Source organism: Symphodus melops (genome assembly GCF_947650265.1).
Source record: "Symphodus melops genome assembly, chromosome: 6".
Taxonomy (NCBI): Eukaryota; Metazoa; Chordata; class Actinopteri; order Labriformes; family Labridae; genus Symphodus; species Symphodus melops.
The window spans coordinates 17655366-17682940 of record NC_136696.1 but is presented as its reverse complement, the minus strand read 5'-3'; the positions used below and the strand labels follow the sequence as shown (position 1 = coordinate 17682940).

Genomic DNA, 27575 nt, shown 5'->3' with positions numbered 1-27575 from the left:
TTTCCCTTTTACAGCTACTGTCCATCCCTCACTGTTGTGATTACACTGACCTATTTCAGAGGGGAAAAAAATAGCTGTCAGTTATAGATTAAAGCAAAATGTCCAAAAAAGAAAATACGCTCTTTGTGGAGCAAACAAACGGAGTAAGATGAAACATAACCTACGGTACAGAAGGAGAAAAGATTGTGTCAATTTAAGCGTTCAATGTTGCTCAGGGAGGAGAGGAAACAACAAGTTCTTGTACCACGCTGTGAATCAAATAACTTTCTGGGAAAAAAAAAAAAAAAAGGAAAAAAAAAACACTGTGCTTCGTGGGGCCCTGCATTTTCAATTTATCTCCTTACAAAAAGGCAACAACATTAAAATGACTGCAATATTACTAAAGCAGTGTTTAAATACAATAATGCCAATTTTACAAACTTGTTTAAGGTTTAAGTACGGCGAAAGTGCAACACATTTATTAACACTCTCATGTACCCCTTTTACCCTTGTGTTGTGTGTCTTTTTTTTTTTTTTTTTAACTTGAACATACTACAGCAAGGCTCTGCGTTGTGTGCCTTGTGCTGATGTTTCCTCAGCAGCCGTGTGTGCGCGTGTTGCTTCGCGTCTGTTCTGCACTGTGTCTGCGCTGCGCGTCTCACTAGACTCTCTCTCACTCTCTTTCTGTGTGGCTCAGGGGACTCTGGCTGGCTGATCTTCATTATCAGCCCGAGCTTAACAATGTACTGGATGCACTTCCCACATGAGTGCAACTAACAAATCCCCACAGAGCTGAATCAAGGCAACAATGTGATGAAATACCTTCAAACAACCACTGAGCATGGAACACTGAGCTATGCAGAGAAAACTCACACTGCCCTGGGCGATTCCACAGGAGTGCGCCTGTTGCCAAGCAAAATTAGACAGCAACTGGGACATATTATTCTCCTAAATTGGCCATGTACAGCACTATTAAGGACCATAAATCTCATGTTTGATTAGCTGGAAATACTTCATCACACAGAGCCAGTGCATTAGCACTCTGGCACTCAAAAATCCAAGTTATGACATTTCGAGGTACGGCGTGAAGCTTCACAGGGTAAAAGCTGTCATTGTGCCTCGTGAACACAGAGAGCATTATTGGGATTAATAATGCTGTTAGCACACTTTTTCCAAACATGCACCACATTACTTTTAAGAGAGAAATCTCAAATGCACAAAGGCATGGAATCCACAAACTCTGGCTGTACAACTCCGAGTGAATCCCAATGACTGATATCATTTCTCTGCGCTCAGTTTTTCAGAGGCAGTGCAGGAGAATCTTAATCATCTGGTAGCTTTAAAGCAGATTGGCTGTACTATTACTATGTGAGCGCAGATCTCTGACGAGAGAAAGTCAATACAAGCTGCTGGCGACTAAATGAAGATGCAGGAGCGTGGCCATGTTTCTCAATCAGAGTAAGGAGGTTGTCACTGCGATGGAGATAAATATAGAGTGAAAAAACTGTGGCTCTCAGTCTCTCTCTAACCGATCTGTAAGACTGAGGAGAGGAAGCCTCTTCTGTCTCCTCTTTCCCTTTTCCTGGAGTTACATTTGTGCTACTGCCTCCCTCTGGCCAGTCGACTCCTAGTGTACACATTCAGACCAACATTAGGGGGACAGGCAGGCTAACTTTTGAACCCACCTCAACAGTTATGAAGATAATGAAATGATAATACGCAAATGGTATTTATTTATTTATTTAGTTATGACATTTTTATTTGTATTGGGCCAACATTCAAGCAAGTCAACCGATGCCACAGATCACAGCTCTTTCAGTCACTTCTAATTTGCAGACAAGAATTTTAAAATGCAAATTCATAATGTTTCATGTGCTATATTTTATCTCCTTAAGTTTGTTGTCCCTGTATGTCTCCTTCTGTGACAAGGGGAATAATGAGTAACAATAAAGTTCAGTGAAATTCATATAAATATATATATATATATATATATAAAAATGGCTGTTCTATGCCTCGGCAGTACTCGGTGAGTGACCTTGCACCTCTGCAGCAACCTGAACACCTTCCATATTTTGGTCCTCATCGGGACTTGAACCTTGCAACCCCAAATCCCTGTGTGTAACATATGCCTAAAATGGATTGTGATTATTGACGTGATTCTTTTTGGTGCTTTGAATACTATTCTATATTGTTAGGTATTTCTGTAACTGATCGTTTACACAACATGATGAAAAATCAACAACTATTCTTTACATATGTTCATTCATGTGTGTGTGTGTGTGTGTGTGTGTGTGTGTGTGTGTTAGCCATCTCTCTGCTATTCGAGCTGCAAAACAGAGCCCCAGACTGCTGATGCTAGATTAGAGGTGAGACGTCTAATCTAAGTGTAATCAGCTGCTGCATCTGATCCTCCGCTCTACACCGTCTATCTCAACAGGTCCAAACAGAAACCCATCTCATGGCAACGCACCCTCGCAGTCTAGCAGCCTCGCTTAGCAATAGGAAGTGAAACTGTGTATCTTGTGTCCACTATTAAAGAGTAAAAAAAAAAAAAAGAAATACAATAAAACCTTTAAACACTTGATCTTACGCTGTCATCTCTTTTCTCAAACAGACAGTTTGAGAAAATACATCAAGTGCTACCAAAAGTCCATAAAACGAAGCTTATGTAAAACTGTCAGGGAAATGTACAGCAAAACCACAGCTGACTTCTTGCTGAGAATTATGGCCCTGTGGTTGAAGAAAGTGCTGGCGTGGGGCCGCCCCATATGCACTTGCAGAAAGAAAGGGAGACAGAGAGAAGGAGTTAGAGAGAAAGAGAGAGCATAGAGGGTGACAGTAAATCTACATCACGTCTTCATAGCTAGCAGCCTGAATGGGGAGAGAGGAGGACATCTCTGCGATCGACACGATGATGTAAATATCTGGTTTCATCGAGCATATTTCACCTTGTGATAGCTCAATGATTAGTCCAGTCAGGGGGGGGGGGGTGTAGGAAGGAAGGAGAGGAGGTGGAGGAAAGAAAGATGGGAGGGGAGGAGAAGAGAGGAGAGAAAGTGGAGAAGAGTCTGCTGCCAGTGAACAGCTGCCCCTGTAATTTATATTGATGAGGGGACAGGCATGGCAGGGAGCTTCCAGCAGTTTGATCACTCAGGCAGAGTGGGGAGTTAGTCAGAGACACGGCCCATCCCTGTGGTCTGGGTTGGACTGGGAAGACCTAAAACACACACACACACTCGCAAACACACATATACACATGAATGCCAGGCTGCCAAGCTCACATTACGAGTGGCAGTGTGAGGAAGCCAATGTTTTCACTCGGGGAGCAGAAATAGATCTACAGGCCGACTATAACCATGTAGGGCAGAGCAATCTCCCTCATTATTACTCCAGCAGCCATATAATCACCAGGCTCCTCTGAAAAAGACCTTCACTCCACATTCTCAATGACCATTAACTGGTCCTTGAACTCCTCCTTGTGCACACAGCTCTGACGAGCTTCTACAGCCGCTTCCTGTCTGCCAGGCACAGCAATCAACCACTTGTTAAGGGGCTTTACTTTGATTTCCTCACATGGACAAGATTTGAATATTTCTCACTCAAATGAGACAGCGTAGTCCAGTCTCTGCCCATGGCTTTGAACCCAAGACTCTTAAATCATGCTCTTTGATTTGAGCCCCCTTCCGGTGTAGAGGTGCTTATCGCCGCACTAATTAAGATAGCGGGGCAGGGAATTGTGGGTCAAAGGGTTTCTGTTTTACCTTGAAGATATCCTGATACAAACACTAACATGCACACACATACACACGATCAAAAAAAAAAAAAAAAAAAAAAAAAACCCTCCATAAACCCTCCAGACAAGCAAATAGCTTAACACACGATCATGCTTCTGTTTTGACGGGGCTGTTTGAGTAAGGTAGCGCTGTCGAGCATGGAAGATCATATCCTTTGCCCTGCTGTCTGATGTAAGAGAGAGCTGGGGTGTTTCACAGGGTGAGAGACAGCCTCTCACAATCTGAAACACTCCGACCGCTCTTACAGAAAAGCCCTCTGGCCGTCCCTCTCCACGAGTTTCATCAGAGTGATCAGAGCGAAAGGATAGCCTTCAGGGCTAGTTTTCCACATTCAAACAGTGGGGGTATGAACACACACGCGCGCACAGGAATAGACACACTGCTGCACACAACACAAAGGCGCCTTTACATGCCTTTTCGATTGCACTTCACACGTGTCAAAATACAGAACAAATCTGTTGGAAATCATTGATTTCTACAGGTTTGACTGTTCATCAATTCTTCATGAGCAGTCTGAAATTTAAAAGGCAGCTGTGGTTAGACAAGCCTGTGTACTACTGTTGCAGGGCACAAAGAAGGCTTGCATCTCACATATGAAGCATGTGTCACATAGTGTCTTTCAATTTAAGTGAAAGATACAGATACAGTGATTCGTCTTGGAAGAATACAAACTCTTGGTAGTTAATGCAGCCTCAGAGGTTGCAAACCACCACACAATACCACATCCGCGTTGTTCAGCTGCAAGGACTTGCAGAAAACAAAGAAGTGCTTGAGCACAGTCTGCCTCTACAGTGCGTGATTATCAAACAGTCATAAGACTGCATAGCATTTTAATTTCCTCTCTGGGGCTTTCATCATCTTCTCTCCAGGCGGGAGAAATACAAAATAGTGAAAGTGTATGGCACAGCTCTAATTGAAGGTATTGATTTATTACAATGCTCGTCAGGCAACAATATGGGAGCTGATGAAAGAACAGTACATAGATTTAAGATGTTCTCCACTCTTCACACCATAGAGCAGTTCAGTTGTTTGTGCAGACCTTGTATAATCACTCTATCACATTATTACAGCATTCAAACTGAAGTGCAAGAAAAAAAAGGAAAAAAAAAGGAATATTGTTGTACTCACAAGTATGTGTCTTCTTTGTTACTGAGATACCTGTAAAAGTGAAAACAAAGAAACCATGAAAAACAATGCAGATGTAGAAAACTATTAAGACTCAGCATAAAGCACAGGTAACATAGAGCTCGGCGTAGAGTTAACGAATAGTGATATTGTTGATAAGGTTAATCCTGTGGTCCAACAGACTGTCACTGTACAAGGTCACTGAAGTGGCAGGCCCTGGGCAATTATATGTGCAGGCTGGTGTCTGACCTACTGCCATGCTACATCAACATCCATGCAGAGGTGGTTGAAAAGCTATCCTCTGGGGGCAATGAATGAAAAATTATACAAAAACAAAAAAACATTTGGAATATTAATGTGTTGAGCGGCCACACTGATTGGACCTGAAGAATATGACTCAGCCTGTGGCCCAGAGCGGGATGGTGGCTCGTTGACCTCGATGTTCGTTATTTTATCCTCCATTTAAACAGCCTCATTGCAATCAGGGAAGGGTGTGTACAAAACCAATATGAACGCATAAAACAATACAGTTTATGTACACAACACCATTTTAGTTATAAGACAAACAGATAAAAACAATCCTTTGAATGGAACAACAAAGGTGGGGGATGTACATGATGTTTTCTTTTAAGATACATGTGTTTGAATAATATCTGGTGTTCTGTAGTGTTTTATGACAGAGCAAAAGCTGGTGTCCAAATTCTGATGAACAGATAATCTGCAGTCAAGTCCCAATAATATCTCATAATAATTATATAAACTAGCAAGTGAAAAGGTCACTTAAAGAAGTGTTTATTAACTTAATTACACAGAGTTGTAAAGTACAGAAAGACAAGACTATACACGACTTCTGTGTATAGTCTTGTCTGATACAGAAAAACGACTTCAATAGTTGTTTGTTTGGAGTTCTTAAGTGTGATGGTCAGTGAGATTCATGAATGTATAAGTGTGATAAGATAGCACTCTATTGTGTGTGCATTAGAATCTAGGATAGTTTCTTTTCTAAGTAGTGAAAGACAAAGAGGACCTGAGACAGACCCTGTTGAGCCCCTTTTTAAGCATCTCATTTTCTTCCTAAAAGTTAATTTGGTAAAATAGAAATTAAAAAAGTACATGTTCCATCATCTTAAGTGCTTTGATGAGTATATAAAACTGAAACCCTGTGGGAGTGAAGCGCCAAACCGCAATACAGTAATGGAGCTGTTTCTGTACATCGACATGGTCTAAATGCAACCTGCTATGGCTGTTATGTAACCTGTTTCCAAGCCACACTGAGATGATTATCAAAATTGTTGAGACAGCCTGGGCAGCCTCCTGTACATTTGTAATTCTTGTGTATATGAAAGTAAGGTGGAAGAAAGCAGTGATAGAAATAAATGAGCACAGAGCCGCAGAAGGAAGATCAGATTTTTTTTCTAGATTCTATATATGAAATCTTTGAAAACTTAAAGTCACAAGTCAGTATATAATATTATTTTCTGATAGAAGCAATATAAGGAGATTAGAAGATTTGATGTTTAGTTAAATTATGGACAGTCATGTGTGTAACAGTGAATTAATGTCCAGTCTGACCTAGTTGAGGCAAAGGTGAAGCTGGGCGGTAGATGCTCATGCTTTCCTTCCTCACCCTTTCAGGTGTCAACTCATCGAAAGAGCCACTTCAGTTCTTGCTGTGGCTCAGACTGCTTCTCCTGTCTGCAACGTTGCTCTAATGCCCCAGGAGCCTGATGCGGACGAGTGCACAGCCAGCCGTGGTCCCCAGCGGCCTACTAGATGCTTATGCTTTGCAGGGCGATAGCACACTAATAGATCCCACTTGTCATGCGGAAGCAATGGCTAATTTTTCTACACTACATCTGAAACTCGGGGGACGGCTAGCTGACATGATTCAATAACTCTGTGTGAAAAAGGCGTCTGGCTGGAGATAACAATGTTTCAGATGTGTTTGAGGGGGAACGAGTCAAAGAGCAATGAGGGGGAAAACAAATAAGCCCTTCAGCCTCCTGTAGACATACACACAGAAACATATAACAGATATCAACTCCAGTGAGCAGAAAGAGGGAGAAACAGTCACCTAGAGGCCAGCAGTCTGTGATAGGGCTTTAGCATTGTTCCAGTGCTCAGCGCCTCAAACTTCTGTGCAGTCCAACTGTGGTATTACGCAAGCAGAAAATGAACACTAATTCAGTTGCAATTCTTCACCTCAATCAAATTACATAATTATATGTAACCCAGCATGAATTGATGGTCCATTAGAGGGCAGTGGTTGCAAGGTGCTACAAAAGCATTAACCAGTTTACTGGCTCTTTGTTTTGCAGGGTAATACAATTTATTAGATCATGTAAAGAATGAAGCAGTGTGCTTAGTGGAAACTGTCAAAGGAAAGGCAATAAGTTACTTTTTCTGGGGTTTTTTCAAGCCTTAGACGACTATCACAGACAGAGGAAAAATGCTTTCAGTGACTATTCAAGGGTAGTCATGGGGCTATGTAACAAAAGACGTTATTTAATCTAGAGGTGTAATCTTGTCATGAGATAAAAAAATGCAGAGAGGGTGCAAATACTACAAATCAAGTATATCTATTGTCGGTCATCTTCTTGGGTGTTAGCGTCACGTTTTTATCGGACCACAGATCTAAAAAAACACACAAAAAAAACAAGAATTTGCCGGAAGTGTTTATGACACAGGAAGTAAAAAAGAAACTCCCCTCTGACTGAGCGTGTGTACAGTTTGCGTCTTTGCTTTTGCACAACGATAGCCCAACAGACCACAAGCTGTTCTGCTGCCACTAGGCTCCTTTACTGACAAAATCTAGATGCAACAGCTAATCTGTCTTATCATAGGGCAACTCCCTGACTAAACAAAACTTCTAGTGTCTTACTGCAGTGAATATGCTTAATAGAGAGGCTGCATAAATTCAAGTCTATTTAATGGGGGGGGGGGTCACTGTAAAAGCACCTTGGGGAATTTGTCAGTGTAAACAAATGGTTTTGTTCACAGGACTTTGAGAACAATTCTTATTGTCCTTAGGGCCTCAAAAAATGAACACTTGCAAGTTTCTTTTGAAACCTGCATTGTTTAATTGTTCTGCAGTTGCTGTCCTTTACTCAGAGGTTTGAACCACACAATCCCCATGCTCGTAACACAAGTATATCCTCACAGCTCAATTATTCCTCTTCAGCACCAGTAATGGTTAAACATTGGAAAGTTTGTTATTACAGTTACAAAAAAAGAAAACAACAAAAAAAAGAAACAAAAAAATCTTTATTTTTTCTGATGAGAGAAAACTTAATTCTGTGTTTTACATTGAACCAGTGCTTCCCACTCATGGGCCGGGTATATTTGAAGCCACCAAAGTATATTTGCTGTCCATTTTCGTATATCTAGTTTTTTCTCCTTATACACCTAACCATCCATGAACCATACACTTCGTAAAGTAGACGATCTCCACTCGCACTGTGCTCGTTGCATACTTGTCGTGAGAAACATCTGTGTGCTCTGCAGGTGATCAGACAGAGTCTGCTGTTGCAAGTCTCCTTAAATGTGAGCCTTCTTATGCTCGTGTTTCAGACATTATGTGCAACTGGTTGAGCTGATGTTGTTCTGCACTCTCTTATGTTCACCCCGGGTTGCCACCACCCAACCTCCTCAAGTGTACTGTCCCTCTATGGGAAACACTGCAAACACTGGTTTGTTGCTATGCAGGTTAGGAGAAGCAGAAGGGGTGGTGAGTGGGCCCACTTCCTCCTCTGTGTGTCATTCAGAGCCCTGTGATTGGTAGTAGGAAGGAGAAGGTGCCACGAAGCCAATGGATGAGTCAGGCAGTGAGAAAGAAGGAGTGAGCTCTGGGCACTGACATTGGCAATGCTTGCCAGCTCGTGTCTTCTCTGCTGGATGGCAGGTTCAGAGGTCAGTGTGGAGGTGAGGCTCTCCTTGGCTGACAAACACACTGCTGTAAACACACTTCAGGACTGCCTTTTAGAAACCTTTACATGTGGGCATTATTTGTATTAAAGGCATGTCTGCTATTTGTGTTTGAAGTTCAGTTTGCAACTGAATTCCAATTTCAACATTACCATTTGTCACACCGGAAGGAGGGACAGTTGTCATTGGCAGCCTTTGATCACTCATATTTTTCCTTGCACCTGTAAACATGCAGCATATGTTCTCATGCGACTTCGGCTATACTATAGAAGAAGAAAGATACTTTGCAGGCAACTTGAGGTTAACCTCCACCGCATCTATCTGCAGGGGGGGCACACATCCTGTAAACATGCCACTTAGACAGGAGGAGAGCGAGTGTGGGGTTTGGCAGATTCAGTGCTGCGGGAGCACGGTGCCATTGCAGGCGACTCAAAGTGACAGCGCTGTAATGAAGTCTGAGGCGCATGGCAGGCTGTACGTCATAATTTCAGGTTCCTTAAAGCCTGACAGGGAATGATTATCATGGATGGTTATTGTCACCCTGCCTCCCTGTGAGACGAGGCGTGCTCTGGGGTTGTTGCACCGTGACATTCAAAGTTACAGTCTCCTTCATATAATGGAGCTGTCCTCTCAGCGCGCTAATGGGAGCGATCCATTTAACCTGTGCCAGAAACACACAGACGAGGAAGTTCCTAATGCGAGGCCTCTCCCGTGGGGACGTCACACTCCCCCCCTGGCTGCTCCCTTCCTGCTGCTTGATTCATTGACTGGCGCTCCTCACTTATCCTCATTCACTGTTCAGTCTGGGGAGACAGGGAGGCTCGCTTCCTGCCGCCTGCTCCACATGCTGCCGCTGCACGCCAGCCGCACACAAGGACATAGCTGGCGCTACAAACGCTGCTGCAGCAGGAGCCGTCAAGGGCCCAGCGAAGGCCCAGCAAGGGCCAGGTGAGAACCCGACAAGGGACAGTACAGACTCTTTCAGGAATCACGGGTCAATAGCAGTGCACGTTCGCAAAAGTTTTAAAGTCCTCTCAGATGGGAAAATTGACTCCTGAAGTTACTGGTTGATGATAGTGCTTAAGTCATGGCCATCTTAAGAATGATGGATGTAGTCACATTCAGTAGTCCATCTTTTGATTGTCTGCTACATTCCTGAGATATTCTTGTGATGTACAGTACTTAGTTGCATATTTAAGATATTCAACTAAACAGGCTTCCAATAAACTCGATAAAACAGAAAATACTTTTTTTCGAGCTGGACATTACCTGTATTTAGAGAAATCTCTTTAAGTAACATGGATGGTTAAGGCAGTAAATGAGCAGCCAGAGAACAATGATAGGATGCAAGCTTAATTTTGCATTCGTGCTCTTTTCATCAAAAGATAAAGGAGCAGATTCAGGGACCTCTGTGCTGTTCTAACTTTGACACTTTTTGTGAAGGCCAAGTTACATACACAAAGTCATTTAAACAATCCGTCCCTTTTGCGGTGACACACTTAGCCTTGTTAGCTATTACACTGCTATAAACTATATGCGCAAAAAAAAAAATGTAATGATTAAAAAAGCACAATGATTCTAATCAGCTGCCCCCTAATATACTAAAACACTTAATCCATAGAGAGGCCAACTCTCTGGGGAGGCTCAAGAGAAAAATGACTTCTCTGTCTCCAGGCGCTGTTATTTCTGGTCATTTCTAATTGGTTTTAACTAAAAGCAACCACTCAGAGACTCTACAGGTTACTTCAATGCATCACTATGGAATTGTCTGCAAATAGAAGATATACATCCAAATTGGTTTTGGAGGACACCACAATTGTCTTTCAGAAGACGAAAGGAGAAAGGGCATTTAAAATGAAGCATACATACACCAGAAGTTGAAAATCCCGACAGAGCAGTGATGTTATCAGGGTGACCCTGAGATCATAGAAGCACTGTCTGACTTCAGGTACCATGTCACACACACTCACTCCCTACAAATGTCTCCCAGGCTTCATGTACAATGTCTCCCCCCCCCCGTGCAGTTCTGCATTGTTGGGCCTGTGAGTCTCCAGGTGAGTCCACAGCGCTGTTTGGTGGCTCGTGAATTATACATTGCAGCAGAGGAATTGACGTGGCCCAGGAGGGCCGAGAGAAACAGCAGGCATGGCTGGGAGGCAGATTGAAGACTCTGACGGAATTTTAATTGTACCGCAGGGAACGCTGCGATAAGAGCTATTGTTATTGGTGAGAGTCTGCTGCACAGGTTCACTTAGCTGAGCGCTTAAAAATGACATGATCCAAGAAACAAGTCTACGGTACAACATCGACGGCTCTCACACGGTACCAAGAGCCCTGCTGTTAATGACTTTTTAAATCACTGTAAGACCAATATTTGTTATTACACACTCAGTGCTCTTGATTTGTTTGCAACTCACTAAAGGGCCCGATGAAGGTTTGATGTGTTAAATGAAAGAAAACTAAGGAAACATCTTCAAACCAAACAAGGAACCAAAAAAAACAGAAAGCACTAACACATATTATGAGGCCGTTTTGGGGCGATTTAATGGAGTTCTGCAGGTGAAAGGCCAAAATGTTCAGGTTTATACGGCTCACTCTGATCCTGGCTCTTGCTGTTTCTGTACAGTAATTCTCTTCTGAGTGTGAGCGGGTCCCAGGGGGCCTGACGGATGCAGGAAGGCCCTTAGCTCTGGTCAAAGTGAGGCCAGGGGCACAGGCAGGATTCTGTGTACTCTCTGCGCCCGCGGTTCCCAGCCCAGCAGTAAGCTCCCAGTGATCCAGCCTCAACCACACATGAAACCCAATAGCTTCTCAGCCTGACCATAAATAAAGACAAACCACATTCAGCAGACCACCCCGGATTACTCCACTGTTATTGAGCTAAACAGAACAGCATTCTGGATAGGCCACCGGCGAGTGTGTTTACACGTTATACCCACCAGCTTTAACTGCAGTGATATGGAACGGATATGTGGTGGCATAGTTAAATAAATTCATAATGTAAGCTTCTCCGTGGTTCTTTTCATTAAGAGAATGTACAGCAAAAATGTATCCAAATTCTCAATGGTACATTGTAGAGGTTAGAATGTCACGTTGCCCCTCACCTGCCCCAGAGACAATGCTTAAATCTTCTATTCACATTATAATGTGTTACCTGAGCTCTACACAGGTTCAAATGCAAAGAGGAATATGATTACCTCCAGCTCCTCCTGAGTCAATCACTCCAGTTATGCAGTCTTTAACAATAATGGGTTTTAAAAGAGACCAATAGAGATGTGCCCCCCTGAACTAACTTACACAAAGGAGCTATAATATCCACAATAAGCATACTATATATTCCCCTTGCTTCACCTCTCCCTCCTCTGTTTCTGTGCATGGTTGCAAAGGACGATTCATAAGCCATCTACTTCAGGAAACCACAGTGGTGGGCTGCTTTCACAAAAAGGAAATATGTCATTTTAACAGATTTCGTGTAGCAAAAGATTTGTTTACTCAAGTCGCCCTGTCCGAGCCTGGGAAGCATTTCACAACAGCTCAAGGAGAGCAGTTATAAGAGATGAGTAGATCAGGTGAGTGGATATGTGCTCTGACAGTTGGTGACAATCTGTTACCGGAGCTGTCCAGGTCTGTCAATAGACTGTGCACACAAGCCTGCTTGTGTAATCACCTGGAGGGGAGGGGAGGGGAGAGGGGGGGGGGCTTGGAGCTTTGATGACAAACTAACATCGGCTAATATGAGCTCTATAAAAGGCTGACTCAGAAATATATTGGAACCCTTTCATTACCATCACTCATTCAGTCTCAGCTCTCATCCACTAAAGTAGAGTGCAGCAGGCGCTTGTCTAATGAACAAGAGTCTATGGGGAAGAATCACTCTGTGTTAGTGTGTTGGAAGTCAAGGTCCCACAACAGTGGACTCGTGGCTCTGCTGATAAGGACTTGGCTGTAATTGCTCAAAAGGGAGGGAACTGCAGCCCCATTAGGTCTGGTCTTAGCACTTGCCAATAAGCCAAACTGCCCCTCTGAAGCCTCCCATGTAATGAAAACTTCCTCTGAGATGAATTACACGTCTGTCAATCCACTAATTAATATCATGGACTCGTAGTTTTTTGCTCCTCCGCAGTAACGAACTGAGTCACAGAGTCGGCGAAAGAGGTATATTTGAGCACTGGAAGACATAAAGGAAGGAAGAGCCGAGGCAAACTAGCGAGCATGCTGCTTCTGTGATTCACTGCAGTCATGGTCGGCACTTAGCGCAGCATCTATTTTTCATGTATTTCATAATTAAAACCTGCTAGCTCGGTAAGCCCTCCATGCTCCACGCAGATCAAAGGTAGTCCTATTAGCAGGGAGTTCATCAGTGGAGCCACTCTTCCATTTCCAGGCAACAGAGCCATGCTTAAAGCACAAATACACTGTAATTACACACATGTGCGAAGACGGGACAGCAGCGGAGCTGGACTATGATTAATAGAACACAGATCACAGTTTCCTCCTCCTTTTTTCAAAGCTCACACAACAGAGGACTTTACACATGAGGATAGCCCATGTGTAGCAGATAAAGAGGTTGATGAAAGACTGAATACATATTTCACACATCGCCTCTCGTGGTGCAGGTGGAGTGCGCTTCAGTTTGTTGCTTCCCTCCCTCCCCGCTGCATTCTCTATGTAAATGTAATCGGAGGATAACACGGGATAAAGCTCTGCAGAGCGGAGACACGATGCCTCCCTTCTGCGGGGATACAAACGTACCTCACATGGTGTAATCAACAGAGCAAGCCGTGTTGAGTTATTTATCTGTCCCATTGACTCCTGGTTAAGTGGATGCCATGGGGCGCACTGTCTGGATGCTCGGGTTGTAAGAAACGATTCTCAACAACACTTTAACTAGACAGCTGATGGACATATAAATTACTATCAGTTCTTCATTTGGGGAAGATATACATACAGTATGAAACCTATTTGGCAAGTGGTGACTTCCACCAAAGAAATGTCTGCTTGCCTCTTTAAAGTGGTGGCTGCCAGTTCAACCAAGCTTTTTATCCCTCCTTATGTTTATCATGTCTGGTTTGTCAACCTATTACTATCACACTGTAAAAATAACTAATGACACAAAGTTTGAATAAAGAAAACAAATTCAAAAGCGTTTGTCTACTTTCCAACACTAACAGCTGGAGATGTGTTAACACCATGTGTGAAAGTGCTACCTTACAGATTGAGAACAACCAATACAGCTTAAAAAAAAAAAGGTGAAATGCTTACTGCTGTTTGTCATTTGAGTTTTTCAGACTTGACACTAACCTTTCAGAGGGAAAGTGCTGATATAGCTAAAAAGTGATACGAGAGGGAAGGCTGTCAGCTCAGTGGAAGAGCAAGTCCTCTCTAAATCAGAATGTTGGCAGTTTAATCTCAGGCTCCAACAAGAGAAGTATCCCAGGACATCATATTGAACCCCAAATACCCCTTCAAAGGAACTGCCATCATGTGTGTGTGTGTGTGTGTTGTTAATAGTAAGATCAGCGTTTATGGGCAAATTGGTTCTCTAAATGGACATTTCTGCTAACACCATTACCAACCATCAAATAAATATAACAATAACCTCACATTGATTTAAAATGTGTCGATCACATCTGAAAAACGTGCATGTTGTGACTTTCTGAAACAAAGCTCTTCCTGCTGTTGATTGTGTTATTCTTATACTGTTGCATAACACCGTCAGAGGAAGAACTGGGGGTGAAGTCATATGAAAGAGGGACTATAATTAGCCATACTAGCACATTTGCACACTCATAGGTGCAGCAGTGGACTTGTTTATACTGTCGTACGGAAAGCACAACAGCTCTCCCTCTTCTCACTTCAGAGCCAAGTTAGCGGCGGGGAGCAAACCCCTGAACGTCCTCTGCCGCTCATGAGGTCAGTTACAGTTCATGTTACAACTGCCCCACGCTAACAACTGGACAAGCTAACAGGAAGGGCTGTTGGATAATAAAGACGGATATGACAATCCTAATATACACTTATAATGTTACACGATAAAAGATTTGTCCAGGAGGCACACAGAGAGAAAACACACATCAGCTGAAGCCAGGTCAGTGAGAGGGCAGACAACAACAACAACAAAAATGGCAGTTGTAACCTTCCCTGTGGTGTTACAGATGGTTTTGTCAAAAACTGACCGTTCCAGTATATATTATTTATTGACATTACATAATTGTATTGAAACTTTGATGTATAATGGTAAGACACACGAAATAATGCGCATAAATATCGCCTAACACACAACAGAAAATCTGCCACATATGCACAGGCAGCCCACAAACACTCAATGCAACCACAAAGTCAATAGGGGTCTTTTGCTGTGCCTTAGAGTGCATACATACTGCATCCACAGCCATATACATCCTCAGCAATGTGAAAGCTTGCAGCCATGGCCAGCAGTAATAATTAATAGCATAGTCTATAAGCATTCCATTAGGTGCAAGCAGCTGTCATAAACATCTTAATTAATTTACAAAGCAAGCAACTGGGGAATTATGGCGACGTAAAAATCTGCTTCCCTCTGCCGCTCCATAGCACTGGAACAGATCGGGCTTTTAAATTTTTAAACATGCCTTTCATGTTCTCCAGAGCACTAAAAAGCCTTTGAACAGTAAGCTTGTTAGGAGATGCACCTAGCAGCCCAATACCTACGGGTCGTCTTGCTATTCTTTTCATACAGTGACAAGAGGTTTTTGGGCTTTTTTTTTTTTCTTTTTTCGCTGCACCGGCTTGACTTAAGGAATCTCTTGTTTCCTGTTTCGGCCCTTCCTCGTGTTTACTTTGTCACTGTGACATAACTGCATTGTGTTTTTCTTGCAAACACTCCATCAAAGCTTTCTGCGTCCATCTTTCTCCGTTTGCTCTTTTTTCTCTCCTTTTCTTGGACGGACACTTTTTTTCTTTTTCTCTGTTACCCTTCAGTCACAGCCACAGATACTAATCTGATATTTAACACTGGAAGCACACAGTAAAAAAGGTATTCGGTGAAAAAGAAAAAAAAAAATCCTTTCTTGCGTGTAAGGACATCCTTCTAAGGATACTGGATGGTGCAGCTGAGGTAAAAGCACAAGAACAAGGATGCCCCTTTTTGAACTGCACTGTAATCTGGACAGTGCAGTGCCAAAGCAAAGGTCAGAGTGCTGTGGTAAAAACGCTCTCCTTTACCTGCTCTCACTCAGAGAGGGCAAGATTAGACCGGCCACTCCATTATAGGAGAAAGGCTTAAGAGCATTTCTACTTTCAGAGCTCGGATATCAGCAGCTTCTGACACTAAGCAGGGCTGACCCATCATTTTGGAGGGAGTCGAGCGGGGGTAAGAGCTGTGTGCTCGGCAATACAGTTGAGTCTGAGGGAAAAAAAAATATATATATTTGAGGAAGAAATTCACGTGAATCACTGCAAACAGCATATATGCGATAATTCTTTGAAGAATCAGGGCTTTTCCTCATGTCATTAATATATATGTATCTACTATATTCACTATGTGCAATCATGACTCAATTTAACTATGCATAACATCCACAGTATGCCATTTACCAAGCGGACATTGAATTTTAATGTCTCCATTACTCTGATGATAGCCAGGCATCACATATCCTTTTTTTTTTCGCACTCCCATTCTAACCTGTCTCTTCCCCCCCATCTCTCTCTCTTCATTTCAAGCTCATGCCATATTTGCTTAGCCCAACCAGTGTGACAGCACTCAATGCTAAAGTACTCCCAAGGCAGATGATCAAAGTCAGCAGTCAATTCACATTACAATGCATTGATTTGATGTTTCCTAACCTCCCAGGCCTTTCTCTAATGCTGCCAAAGGACCTTCAGGATATTTTACAGAATACCTCCTTTTCCTGCTCTGTCTCTCTCACTCTTTTCCTGTGTGTGTGTGTGTGTGTGTGTGTGTGTGTGTGTGTCTGCTGTGTAGAGTGTCTGCAACAAAAAAAATGTGGTCGACAGAAATGTTTCTCCAGTCCGGTTTGCCTTTGATTTTGGGTCTATTTCCTGAAATGGACGGTTTAAAATAACACAGCCGACCCAAACCCCCAGGCGAGACCGAGCAGCTCCTCACTATCATTCCTTGTACAGTGTAATTATTGCCCCTCATTCACCTGCTGTTTCAGATATTGTTTTAGAGTAAATCACCCCGTTGTTCACGTACACCACACTTCGTTTGCTCCTCATCACTTATTCATTTGCAATTCTTTATTGAGTTGGCTTCTATGCTTTAGTGGCTGCCATTTCTCTCCGAGGGGATGTTCAGAGCACTTCCATGTTTTATTCAATTATGAGAAGCTAATATGGTGGAAAGGTGTGCATGGTGCTCCCTCATAACCATGCATTATTTCACACGCATTTATTCTGCCTCTCTGTTGTCGGGCAGGGGGAAGATTTTAAACAAGCAGCCTAAACAGATGCATGCTTTTTTTTTTTTTGTCCCTGGCCTGGACTTGCAGGGTTAATACAAATCGGGATTTAATGTAGGCTTCCATTGCACTGTTTCAGTTCTTGTGGTGTTAGTTTGTTTTATTCCCACTTAAAGGTTGTCAAAACGCACACGCATCATGTCCACGGCACAGTGACACACTGACCTACAAGCACAACGGAGAACTTTTTCTGCCTTGATAAACACACACACAAGCAGAGAAAAAAGAGCAAAAGAGAGGAGAAGAGAGAGAGAGAGAGAGAGAGAGAGAGAGAGAGAGAGAGAGAGAGAGAGAGAGTGCGAAAGGGAGAGAGAGAAATAAGAGCTATTGATTTATGTAAGTGAGGCATTCCTTTACCAGCATTTGTCATCATGGTTGTGTGCAGCAAGCTGGCTCTTTAATTATTCCTCAGAAGCCAGAAAAAGTCAGCGCGGCGTGAAGAGCGCCATTGATTTGTGCCTGGCAGATGGGACACACTTACTTATAGCGATTCATGAAGCGTGTGGATGATCAGAAAGACAGAGGTGCCACTTACCTCCTTCTCAAGTTACAAAGCAACAACAGAGCAACGTGTTAATACTGGGGGTGGGGAGGGGGGGGGGGGGGGGGCTGATTCAGGACAGCCTACACAGGTAAAAGAACCTGTTGGTTCATGGGAAGATTGTCCGACAGAAGAGAGGCACCTGTTGTTGTGTATCACAGTCCTAGTTAGAGGTTCAGTCTCTAACAGAGAGCACGAGATGAGCAACATGCTGTTCTGCAGAGAGAGGGGGAAATGAGAGGAGGATCATGGGATGGATGAGTTTGTGCCTGGGTTCTATCAGCGGTGAAAGAAATATAATGGTCTCTTTTGGTGTGATAGATTTATTTATTTCTAAATACAAAAAAAAAAGCAACATTTTCAATAGTTAAAATTAGAAAACGTTCCATCAAGGAAACTTGAAGCAGGAAATGTTTGCTATTTAAGCTAGGCTATCTTTTTTTTTTTTTTTTTTTTTTTTTTTAAAGGTTTATTTTTGGCCTTTATGCCTTTATTGATAGGACAGTGGATAGAGTCGGAAACAGGGAGAGAGTGGGGAGAGACATGCGGGAAAGTGGCCACAGGCCGGACGCGAACCCGGGCCGCCCGCGCGAGGAGCAAAGCCTCGCAACACAGTGCGCGCGCTGCCGCTGCGCTATCGGCGCCACCAGCTAGGCTATCTTTTTGATCGATGGACTGTCATTCTTTGTTTTATAATTAATCCAACCACTAATGCATAGTCAAGGATTCTGTTTGTTATGGATCCTGTAAAGTGTTCGTTTTTGATGTGTGTAAAGGGTGTATGAGAGAAGAAGAAAGAAAGAAAGATAAAGACAGAGTGGGATATCTGCTCCAAAAAAAAACAAACCTCCATATGCTAAGCTTTTTTCGCACAGAAGACCAGCTTTCAAGAACAAGAAGGAGATTTAGAGGACGTCATTAAAAAAAAAGAAATATAAGAACAGACATATAATCCAATGGCTTAGGCTGCTTGATACATCAAATCTACAGTGGGATATTAAAACGTTCCAATTAGTTATCCAGTAATCCTTAACATATAACATACAAACAAAATACACACTGAAAGCTTTAGTATTATAGTCCGTCTGTCTTGCTCGACGGCCTTTTTTTTGGAGCTGACTTTTGCTTATCTTTCAGTGAGGTCTACGTTTTAAAGTGCCACTCGATTGTTATTTCATGAGAAGGGGCTGAACACAGTGCCGGAGCCTTGTCTGAGCTGTGCAGAGAGGGAGAAATCCCCTGCATGGCTACACAATACACAGACAGCACATTTAGAGATGTCAGCCCTCTAACTAGAGAACAGTCAGTGAGGTGAACCCGCTAACCTCATGTCTCTACCATGTCTAGCCAGGCTGCTCTGGAAACCCCAGTTAAAAAATGCATTTGGTGAAGCTCAGGCCCGACGCTAGCTAACGCCAGGCAGGCTAGCAAAGGATACGCATGTGCCTCAGTGCCGCTCGGAAGCCTGGTTAGTGAAATGCCACTACTGTACGCCTCATCAGCGCTGCTTTCCCCTCTGCACTTACATAATTTACACAAGCGAAGGGACGGGGGAGGACGGCGTGGGGGGTTGGGCAGATGAGCCACGGGGAAGCTCACGTCCGATTGTGTTTGTCCATGTGGGGAGACAAATGCAGGCGCTACGAGGGGAGCTCATGCCGCAGCAGGCTTTGATGACTACATGCTGAGACGCCCCTTACGACATGCTGACAGACAGCAGTAAGACCCCTCCTCATCCTCTGCATTTACGAAGCCGACTAGAGTATAGACGCAACAGGAACAAGGCAGAGAGTCGGAGCACATTAGAGGTGCACTGATCCAAGACCATGGCATGGTTATTTATTAATCAGCTGAGCTTAGCTAACTGCCGGCTTAGATGAGCAGCACAAGCTTGTGGTACGCTGCAGCATTGGCCTAGAGACAGTTAAACTGTTGACATAATGCAAATGATGCGCTACCATTAGATAAAGATATCGGCTTGTGCGATTTTGTACATCCTGATATGATCATTTTCATGTTTTTAATAAGGATCACAGTGAGTGAAAACGAGTATCAATCTGGCAAAAGAATAAACAATCAAAGGCTTTGCACTGTGAATCCATTTGAGCTTATTTGGCTGCAAACAATACCTTACTATGTGATCCAGAGTAAATACTGTCAGAGTGTACAGCAAACAAAGGATGTTTGCCCATTTGCACATTATTCATCTCCTAGGGTGAAGTCAGTGATGAGTAACAGCATGGCGATGTTGTCGGTAAATACGCTCTGACATACACAAAATCACCCCTTTAATGTTGTAGTTTTTGGAGTTCACGGGCTCCATTCTGCTGTGCATTGACAATGTTTTTGTGCCAATTTTAACACCTCACAGTTGGGGTGTCAGCACATTGAAACGGTGTTGAGAAACATAGTCCTTTAAACTGAGACGAAACATCTTCTCTAGATAAAAAAAAAAAAAAGAAAAGGAAAAGAAAAGAAAAACAGAATGGGATGCAATTCTCCAGAGCCCCTGGCAGGCTGGGTACACAGAAAAGCACTGGCACACAACACAGCTCTCTCTACCTGAACACAAAGGGAAACATATCAGCCAGGAGTCGGGGCTTCAGAGACTAATAGGAGGCTTGCACATCACCACAGGGAAAACAAGTGATAGGCTCTCCATTGGCTTATATTGTTGATGCAAGCCTTCCAGACTGAAGAGGGTTTTTTTGCAAGGTTCTTCATTACTTCAGGAGGCATTCAAAGAGGTGCAGTGAAGGAGCGGTGGAAGCTTCTGAGAAAATTCAGGCAGCGAAGGAGAGAGGAAGAAATCCGATGTGGTCATTACGAGACTCTTCCTTTCATCATTTCTGAGACTACCTCACACACACTCTCTCATTCTCCCAGACTTCTGCAGCACTGAGCTGAGAGAGAGCCTAAGCCTCTTGGACAGTTCATTTAGGATAATGCAATGATGAGAAATGGTGGAGGGTGAGCCTTCTGTGTGTGTGTGTGTGTGTGTGTGTGTGCGTGTGTCTGTGCGTGTGTGCGTGAGCCAAATCATGTCTGATAAATGTATCGTTTCAAAATGTCTCCTCAGACTCAAATGCATTTGAAGCGAGATGCAAAGCACAACTGAAAAGACCAGGCTGATTATTTTCACAACATGCTGAAACACAAAAAGCCAGTCTATAGTGTCAACATATTATTATTTGATGAATTTAAACAACACAAAAAAGGATATTTCAAAGAAATTTTCAAATAAAAAAAGATGGAACAGAAATTATCAAGGGGCTTTCCCCCCCCCTTTCTTCAGACTTCAGAAAAAGGGAAATTTATTTCTGCCTTCATCTCTAAATTGGATGCAATTTATTGCCTCTCCAAAGCTCATTTTTCACTGGCTTGCAGGATCCATGGGCCATGGCAGGCAATGCGTATCTGCCCGCCTCTCCTGGCCTCGGGTGCTAATATGTGGAAACTGGCCTGGGGATACGGAGCCCAACCAATGGAAGAGAAGGCAGAGGGACGGAGGAGAGAATCAATCCCTAATCGCTGAGGAGTAGGCAGTAGGAGGGTAGGAGGGTAGAAGAGGATCGGGGGGGGGGGGGGGGGAGTCATGAGAGAGAAAAGACAGAGAGCAGTGTGTTTACCAGCAGACATTTGGGTGCTGTCAGCTGACTGCAAGAGCTCGGGGATGTCAGAGAAAGAAAAGGGAGTTATATAACCAGGCTGTTATAGCAGGGGGAGAGAGAGTGAGAGACAGAAAAAGAGCGAGGGAGTAGAAAAAAAAACAAACATTGCCATTTAAAGTGACAGCGACAACATGATCAAAGCAAAAACAAACATGGCATGCGACGCTGCCTACATGGACACCCGACGAAAGACGGCGAGTGTCCGATGATCAGAGATCTCCTGTGAGGAGTTACAGTTACAGGACAAAGGTCAAATAGTTAATGCAATCATAATGCGTGCTTTATCCTAGTGTGGGGTCTGATGTTAGCAATGCTCACGTAGCCCCGGAGCTGTACGATTGCTTAAAACACAGCTTGCTTTCTGAGCTTCTTCCAGCACTGCAGATAGTTCAGAGAGTGATAGAAAGTCCACAAGTATTAGCTTAACACTTGAGCTGGACTTATGGTCGCACAATATATATTCCAAAAATTGTTCTATGCACAGTAAATGTAGAATATGAAAAACCTTTGGTGTTGGACACCACACACACTTTGCAGCCAAGCATGAGCATTAAATACACTTAGCTCAAGGTGCATTCTGTCCTGCGACCTTGCTGTTACACTTGCGCAGAGCAATGAATAACTATCGCATTTCTTTGGCTGACAGCTGACACCAAGAGGCCCAGGTGATATACGAGACATGACAAGTGATTCTAATTAAATGTAGAGCTTGTGGATGTAAAGTGGCAGGAAGGGAACAAATCCTGTCCAGGCAGTGAGCGGCAAAGCGGCATGCCTCGCAACGAGCAAGATGAGCCGGGGCTGTCAGGGGCTGCCTCAGCTGTCCTGTAAACCTGGGCCCCAGCTCCCCAGGGGGACTGACAGGTTTCAGCTGGAGGGGAGAAAGCATACTGCAAGCTTCCTGCACCCCCCCCCCCCCGCACCTCTTTCCACAGCAACAAACATATGACACACAAACAGCCAAAGCAAAAAGCCATGTGGACCGTGTGCATTTGTCACATAACAGCGTGCTAACAAGAAACAAAGCGTGGTCGTCTGTAGCCTATAAGCCTAGATGAAGGTTGTCATCCTGGTTCCGGTGACTGAATCCAAAAAAACAGGCTAAATCAAAAAGAATCAATAGATACAGGAAGTAAGACACCTCTGTTGATGCTGCATCCCACTTGTGTTTCCACCACGACTCTATTCATCCACTTCAAGTTGAGAACAAAGGACGAGACAAGCTATGATATTTTTTTTTTTTTTCCAAAGACAGTTGGTTTGTTTCTTCCAGCACGCGGCAGAGGACCCAGAGGTACTCAAGGCAAACACGAGTGTGTCAGTATGTGACACAGGAGTGCACTTTACAGAGGACACTCACAGGGTCCTCAGCTTCCCAATCAGACCCCCGGAGACAACCCTCACCAAATCAGTTAACCTTTGCCCTCATTGGAACAATGTATAAGTCCCGGGAGTCACGGTCAGCCAGCTGAAAGACAATGTACATCACACTCTGTCCAACTGACAGAAGCAGTCATGTTGGTTAGCATCCGTCCACGTCGGAAAATGATGGAAAAGCAGTCCATCATAAGCCCATCTAATGCTGGCCAGGAAACATTTCTTTGATATTACAAAGTCACGGCTCAGTGCTTTTTTGTTCTCCACAGAAAAGCAGGGCTTGACTTGATACATCTGGCTTAGAGTCTTTCAGCTTCTCTCCACTATAACATTCATTGTCTTGAGCTTGCCACTGAAATAGATTTAAACGCACACCACATTCAAATACATTCACTAAGGCTGTGTTCACACCTTCGTCAAAAGTGTCCAGAATTAGATTTTTTGTTTCCATGTGACGGCACATTTCACATTGAATCACATGTTTTCCAATCAGATTTGGTTTACTTTCATATATGGATACAGGAGTCTGAAACAAGCCACATTTAGTTTAGTTGAGCATTAAGGCTTTCAGTGTGAACAGAAATGTGTTTTTTATTTCAAGGCCCCAAAAACGTATTGACCATATTTAAGCTGAATTTCTGCTGCAGGTTATTAACTGTAATGACTGTCATGCACCAAAACCAGCCGAAACCAGATGATCACATTTTGAAAAAACTGTTTTTGTTCATTATGTTTCCAAATGTCAGGGTGAGGTGTTTCTTGATGTACATTTCTAATAAAACAAAGGGACGATTTTTTAAAATTATTTTGTACATAGAACTTTATCTCAGTCGACATTTTGGTCATTTCAAAACAAGGACATGTCTCGAGGAGAATTTTCCTGACACTGAGTCCTCTCTTTCTCTGTCTGCAAGCATTCATGTCTCATTAATGCATGTTACTCAGCATGGATCTTCCTGGGAGAGCTCCTCTGTCTCGTTGGTTCCTGTCGATCGTTGACGAGATCATCCAAGTGCTGTGAACCTGTTTGTCCCAAACGTATCGTCGAGTCTTACTTAAATGGTCACCATTATAATTTAGTTGTCAATACGGTTTTCTGCAATCATAATCAGCCATAGATAATCATGAAACTAGTTATCAACAATATTACACATGTTTTAAGGCATGCTCTAGTTAGACAGAGCCCTGAGCTTTCCTTGTGATTTGATGCTTTCTAAAAAGGTGAATGACGTACAGAGCGTGTTGGCATGCTCATACTGTAAGTTGAAGCGTCTAGGACATTTAAAGTAATATTACTAATATGTACGTTATCAGATGCATCTGCTTGTCCTGCAAAATACAGTGAAAATACCTGACATTCAAAAGGTCTTTTGTGTTTTTGTAAACACTGCTGAGCTGGTATGGTTCTCAAGACACAAATAAATACATAACAAGTGCCATGAAAGAGTTATAACATTTTAGATTAAGTCATTGTCATTGTTACAGTGTACTTGATTTAAAACAAATCTTACAATTAATTATATTTCCTTACTATGATTTAAAGTATGTCAAGAGTCACGATCAGTCTTAGCTATTAGTAATAGTAAGGAATTCAGTTTGATGAGAGTTGGCGCCCACTGAAGGTTTCTCAGTGCTGTAAGGCCCCCCCCCCCCATACAACGGGCATTTGTTTACAAACAGAGGATGCAAAGCCGGCAAAGACATTGTGAGAACTCAAAAGACAGTACTATCATATTATTATAACATACAGTATATTTGCGCAAATATGACTAAGCAAGCATTTTCAGCCCGTTGTTTGCAAACTATTTGCATGTGGATTATGTCTTTGTGGATTCAACTGTTGCCCTGTTGTCTACGGTATGTGCCATGGCTGCATTGGAGAGGGTTGAAGATCGATAAGGATTTATTTATTTGTCTGCAAACCCGAAACGTTCCCTGGGTTCGACGACATTCTGCACCTGGTATGTTATTTCATCAGGTTAAAAAAAGTCTCAAATCTTCAAATCTCTTTTTCATGAGTGTCCTGGACAAGACGGGTAGTACCACAGGTAACACAATTCAAACAGCTAGCAGCCACACTCACAAACAAAATAAAAAGACACAACATCTGCTAGAGATCGGACAATGACGACGCTGATAATGACAGAGCCTCAGGTTATGTCACAATCTGTCCCACAGATAAGATCTGCAGGGATGCTTGTTGCTCGGTCACTCTTTCTTTCTCTCTCTTTTTAGCTTCAAAGCCTTCTTCACACTTCTTGTGAGATGACCTCGGCCCGCTGCCAAAGTTACAAACCGCAGTAAACAGATGATCGGGACGGAAGAGAGAGCATTCTACTTATGCTCTTCTTCTTGTACCTTTAAAACTACTCGTTTTAAAGTCGAGAAGTTACATACTGTTGCTTTAAACACGCACAATGTTTCGAGGTAATTGCATTCCCTTTTTGTTTTTTGTGTTGTCAAAGTTGTCGCCCCTCTCATTTGCGACATCTGTCTCCTTCACACTGGGCCCCAGTCCATTCACTTTCTTTGGCTAAGAGCAGCAAGACCTGTTAGTTCGTCCCGCCTCCTGTCCTGCCCACAATCCACTCTATTTTTGGGTGTCTCACAAAGCCACTGATGTGATTAGAGAGGATGATGATTACAGTTACATAACAGAATCAAATTAATTTGAGGCCTAAACAGAGGCAGAGGCAGAGGCAGCAGGAAATCACTCAAGACCTCAAATCTGCCATTCTCTTGCTTGCTCCGGTGTGCCCTATCTTTACCCAGCGGCGCCCTTCCTCCCCCTCTCTGCACCCACTGCCCTCTCCTGGAACACACAGACACACCCCTCTCTCTCTTCCCTGCCCCTCCCTCTAGTCAATTAAAGTCACATCCAGGGATTAAAAGGAAGTAGGTCAGTGGAGCATTGCTGAAGGAAAAAAATGCAACAAACCTCGTCAGAAGTCACTGTATCGACCTTGTGAAACACAGACTCAACTGGCGGCAGCTTGTGATCTCATCCTCCCTCGACCAATGCTGAAACTCCTCACAGAAGCCAGGTTCAAATCCCGCAGACCGAGCTGTGCCCTCACCTTGATTTCTCTGCAGCTCAGAGGAAACCCCCCCTGGAGGGCAGCCTAGGGATCTGGGCTTTGGTGGCGGACACTTGATACCCTCTACAGAGTGCTTTGTCTCTAGTCCCCTGAACAGATCCTCTTCAAATGCAGGATTATAGCAGTGCTACCGGCAAAGAGAGCCCCACAGCTCCGCTGTGAGAGGAGAATGCCAATAGCCACCATCCATGTAAGGCAGAAACAATACACATGCTGTGCCACTTTTATATCCTTTTCTTTCACCATCCACATTCTGACCGCCCTTGAACCATTCATGCTGTACAGGACTGCTGTCACAGGTTCATCCTGTGACAGCAGTCCTGAGCAATAGAGTCAGAAATCATTTATCAATAATGAATCAAATAAATTATTCTTAGAAATTCTCAACACAGCAATAAATACTATAAAATGCGATGCGATGAAATGAAACAATACTTTTAATTGAAACCTTTGGGAAATTTAATTTAAAGAACTTTGAGTTTCTGCTTTTTAACCTACCGGCATGAAGTAAGAGCTTAGTTATATCTTTGTATTCATTTAAAAAAAAAAAAACCTGTTCCATACAGTTACAACATTTATCATTACAGAATTTCAAATGTAATTGTTATTATACAAAAAATCCTGAAGCAGACTTAAAACTTCTATCTTACTTCAAACTCACTTAAACTTTACATATACCAGTTCATGGATAATGTTACGCTCATGTTGCTTGATTATCTTCAACTAGAATTGAAAACCTTACTTGTTTGATCCCCCCAAAAAATGTGTGGAAACCAATGTTTGCGTTGAACACTAAAGATGGGGGTGTTCCAGTTACGGCGGGCCCTAAATACATTTTTTATAATTTAATATATTAATACAATGTTGGTGAAAAAACAGCGCTCGCCGTCTCTTTCGAGCTTTAAATAACATCATGCCCTCTCCAAGCACCATGCTGTAGCTGTTGTCACAAGACCTGACACTCCAGCATCCTATAGGATGGGTGCAGTCACACAAATACTAGAAACAACAATTTAGGCAATATCCAAAACGGATACCAATACTTATTATTAAAATAAATAATTCAAAGAAAACAGAACAAGATCATTCAGCCCTATGATTTGACAGGCGAAAAGTTCAGGATGTACCCTACCTCTCGCCCAATGACAACTGGGATTGGCTCCAGCCCCCACACGGCCCTTTATGGGAAAAGCAGTATAGATGGATGGATGGACAAAATAATGTTCTGTGGTATAATTGAGATGTGTAATCTGTACTTAATGGACAGAACATGTGAACCAATTTGTACAGTCTCTAAAGGTGAGATTTCCTTTTTTTATTATATCTGTTTTTTTTATACAAACTGTGCTCTCTGTCTCTATCCTTCCTCTACCTCTCCATAAATGAGCACAGGGACTGGTTACATGTTCTTATATAAAGAAGATTAATTTGTTCAGTTACACTTCCTTTTCTAAATGCCTGTTTAGAAAAGCTGTGTAGGGGAGCGTTCAAAGCAATGTGCAGAGCCCCGTTCAGAACAACCTCCAATGTGAGTTTAACCTGCCCAACTGTTTCTGTCTGATAGTGAAGCGGTTTGTGCTGTGTGATGAAAACTCAGCGGGGGA

General features: G+C 43.0%; 1 protein-coding gene across 1 annotated transcript in view; it reads right to left on the bottom strand.

Moving 5' to 3' along the window:
- Positions 1-27575, bottom strand: part of roraa (RAR-related orphan receptor A, paralog a) — a 184869-nt gene that overhangs the window by 55974 nt on the left and 101320 nt on the right. Inside the window, exon 2 of the mRNA XM_079345336.1 lies at positions 4902-4931. Within this exon, the coding sequence (XP_079201462.1) occupies positions 4902-4931 (30 nt within the window). The remainder of the gene's footprint in view (positions 1-4901; positions 4932-27575) is intronic.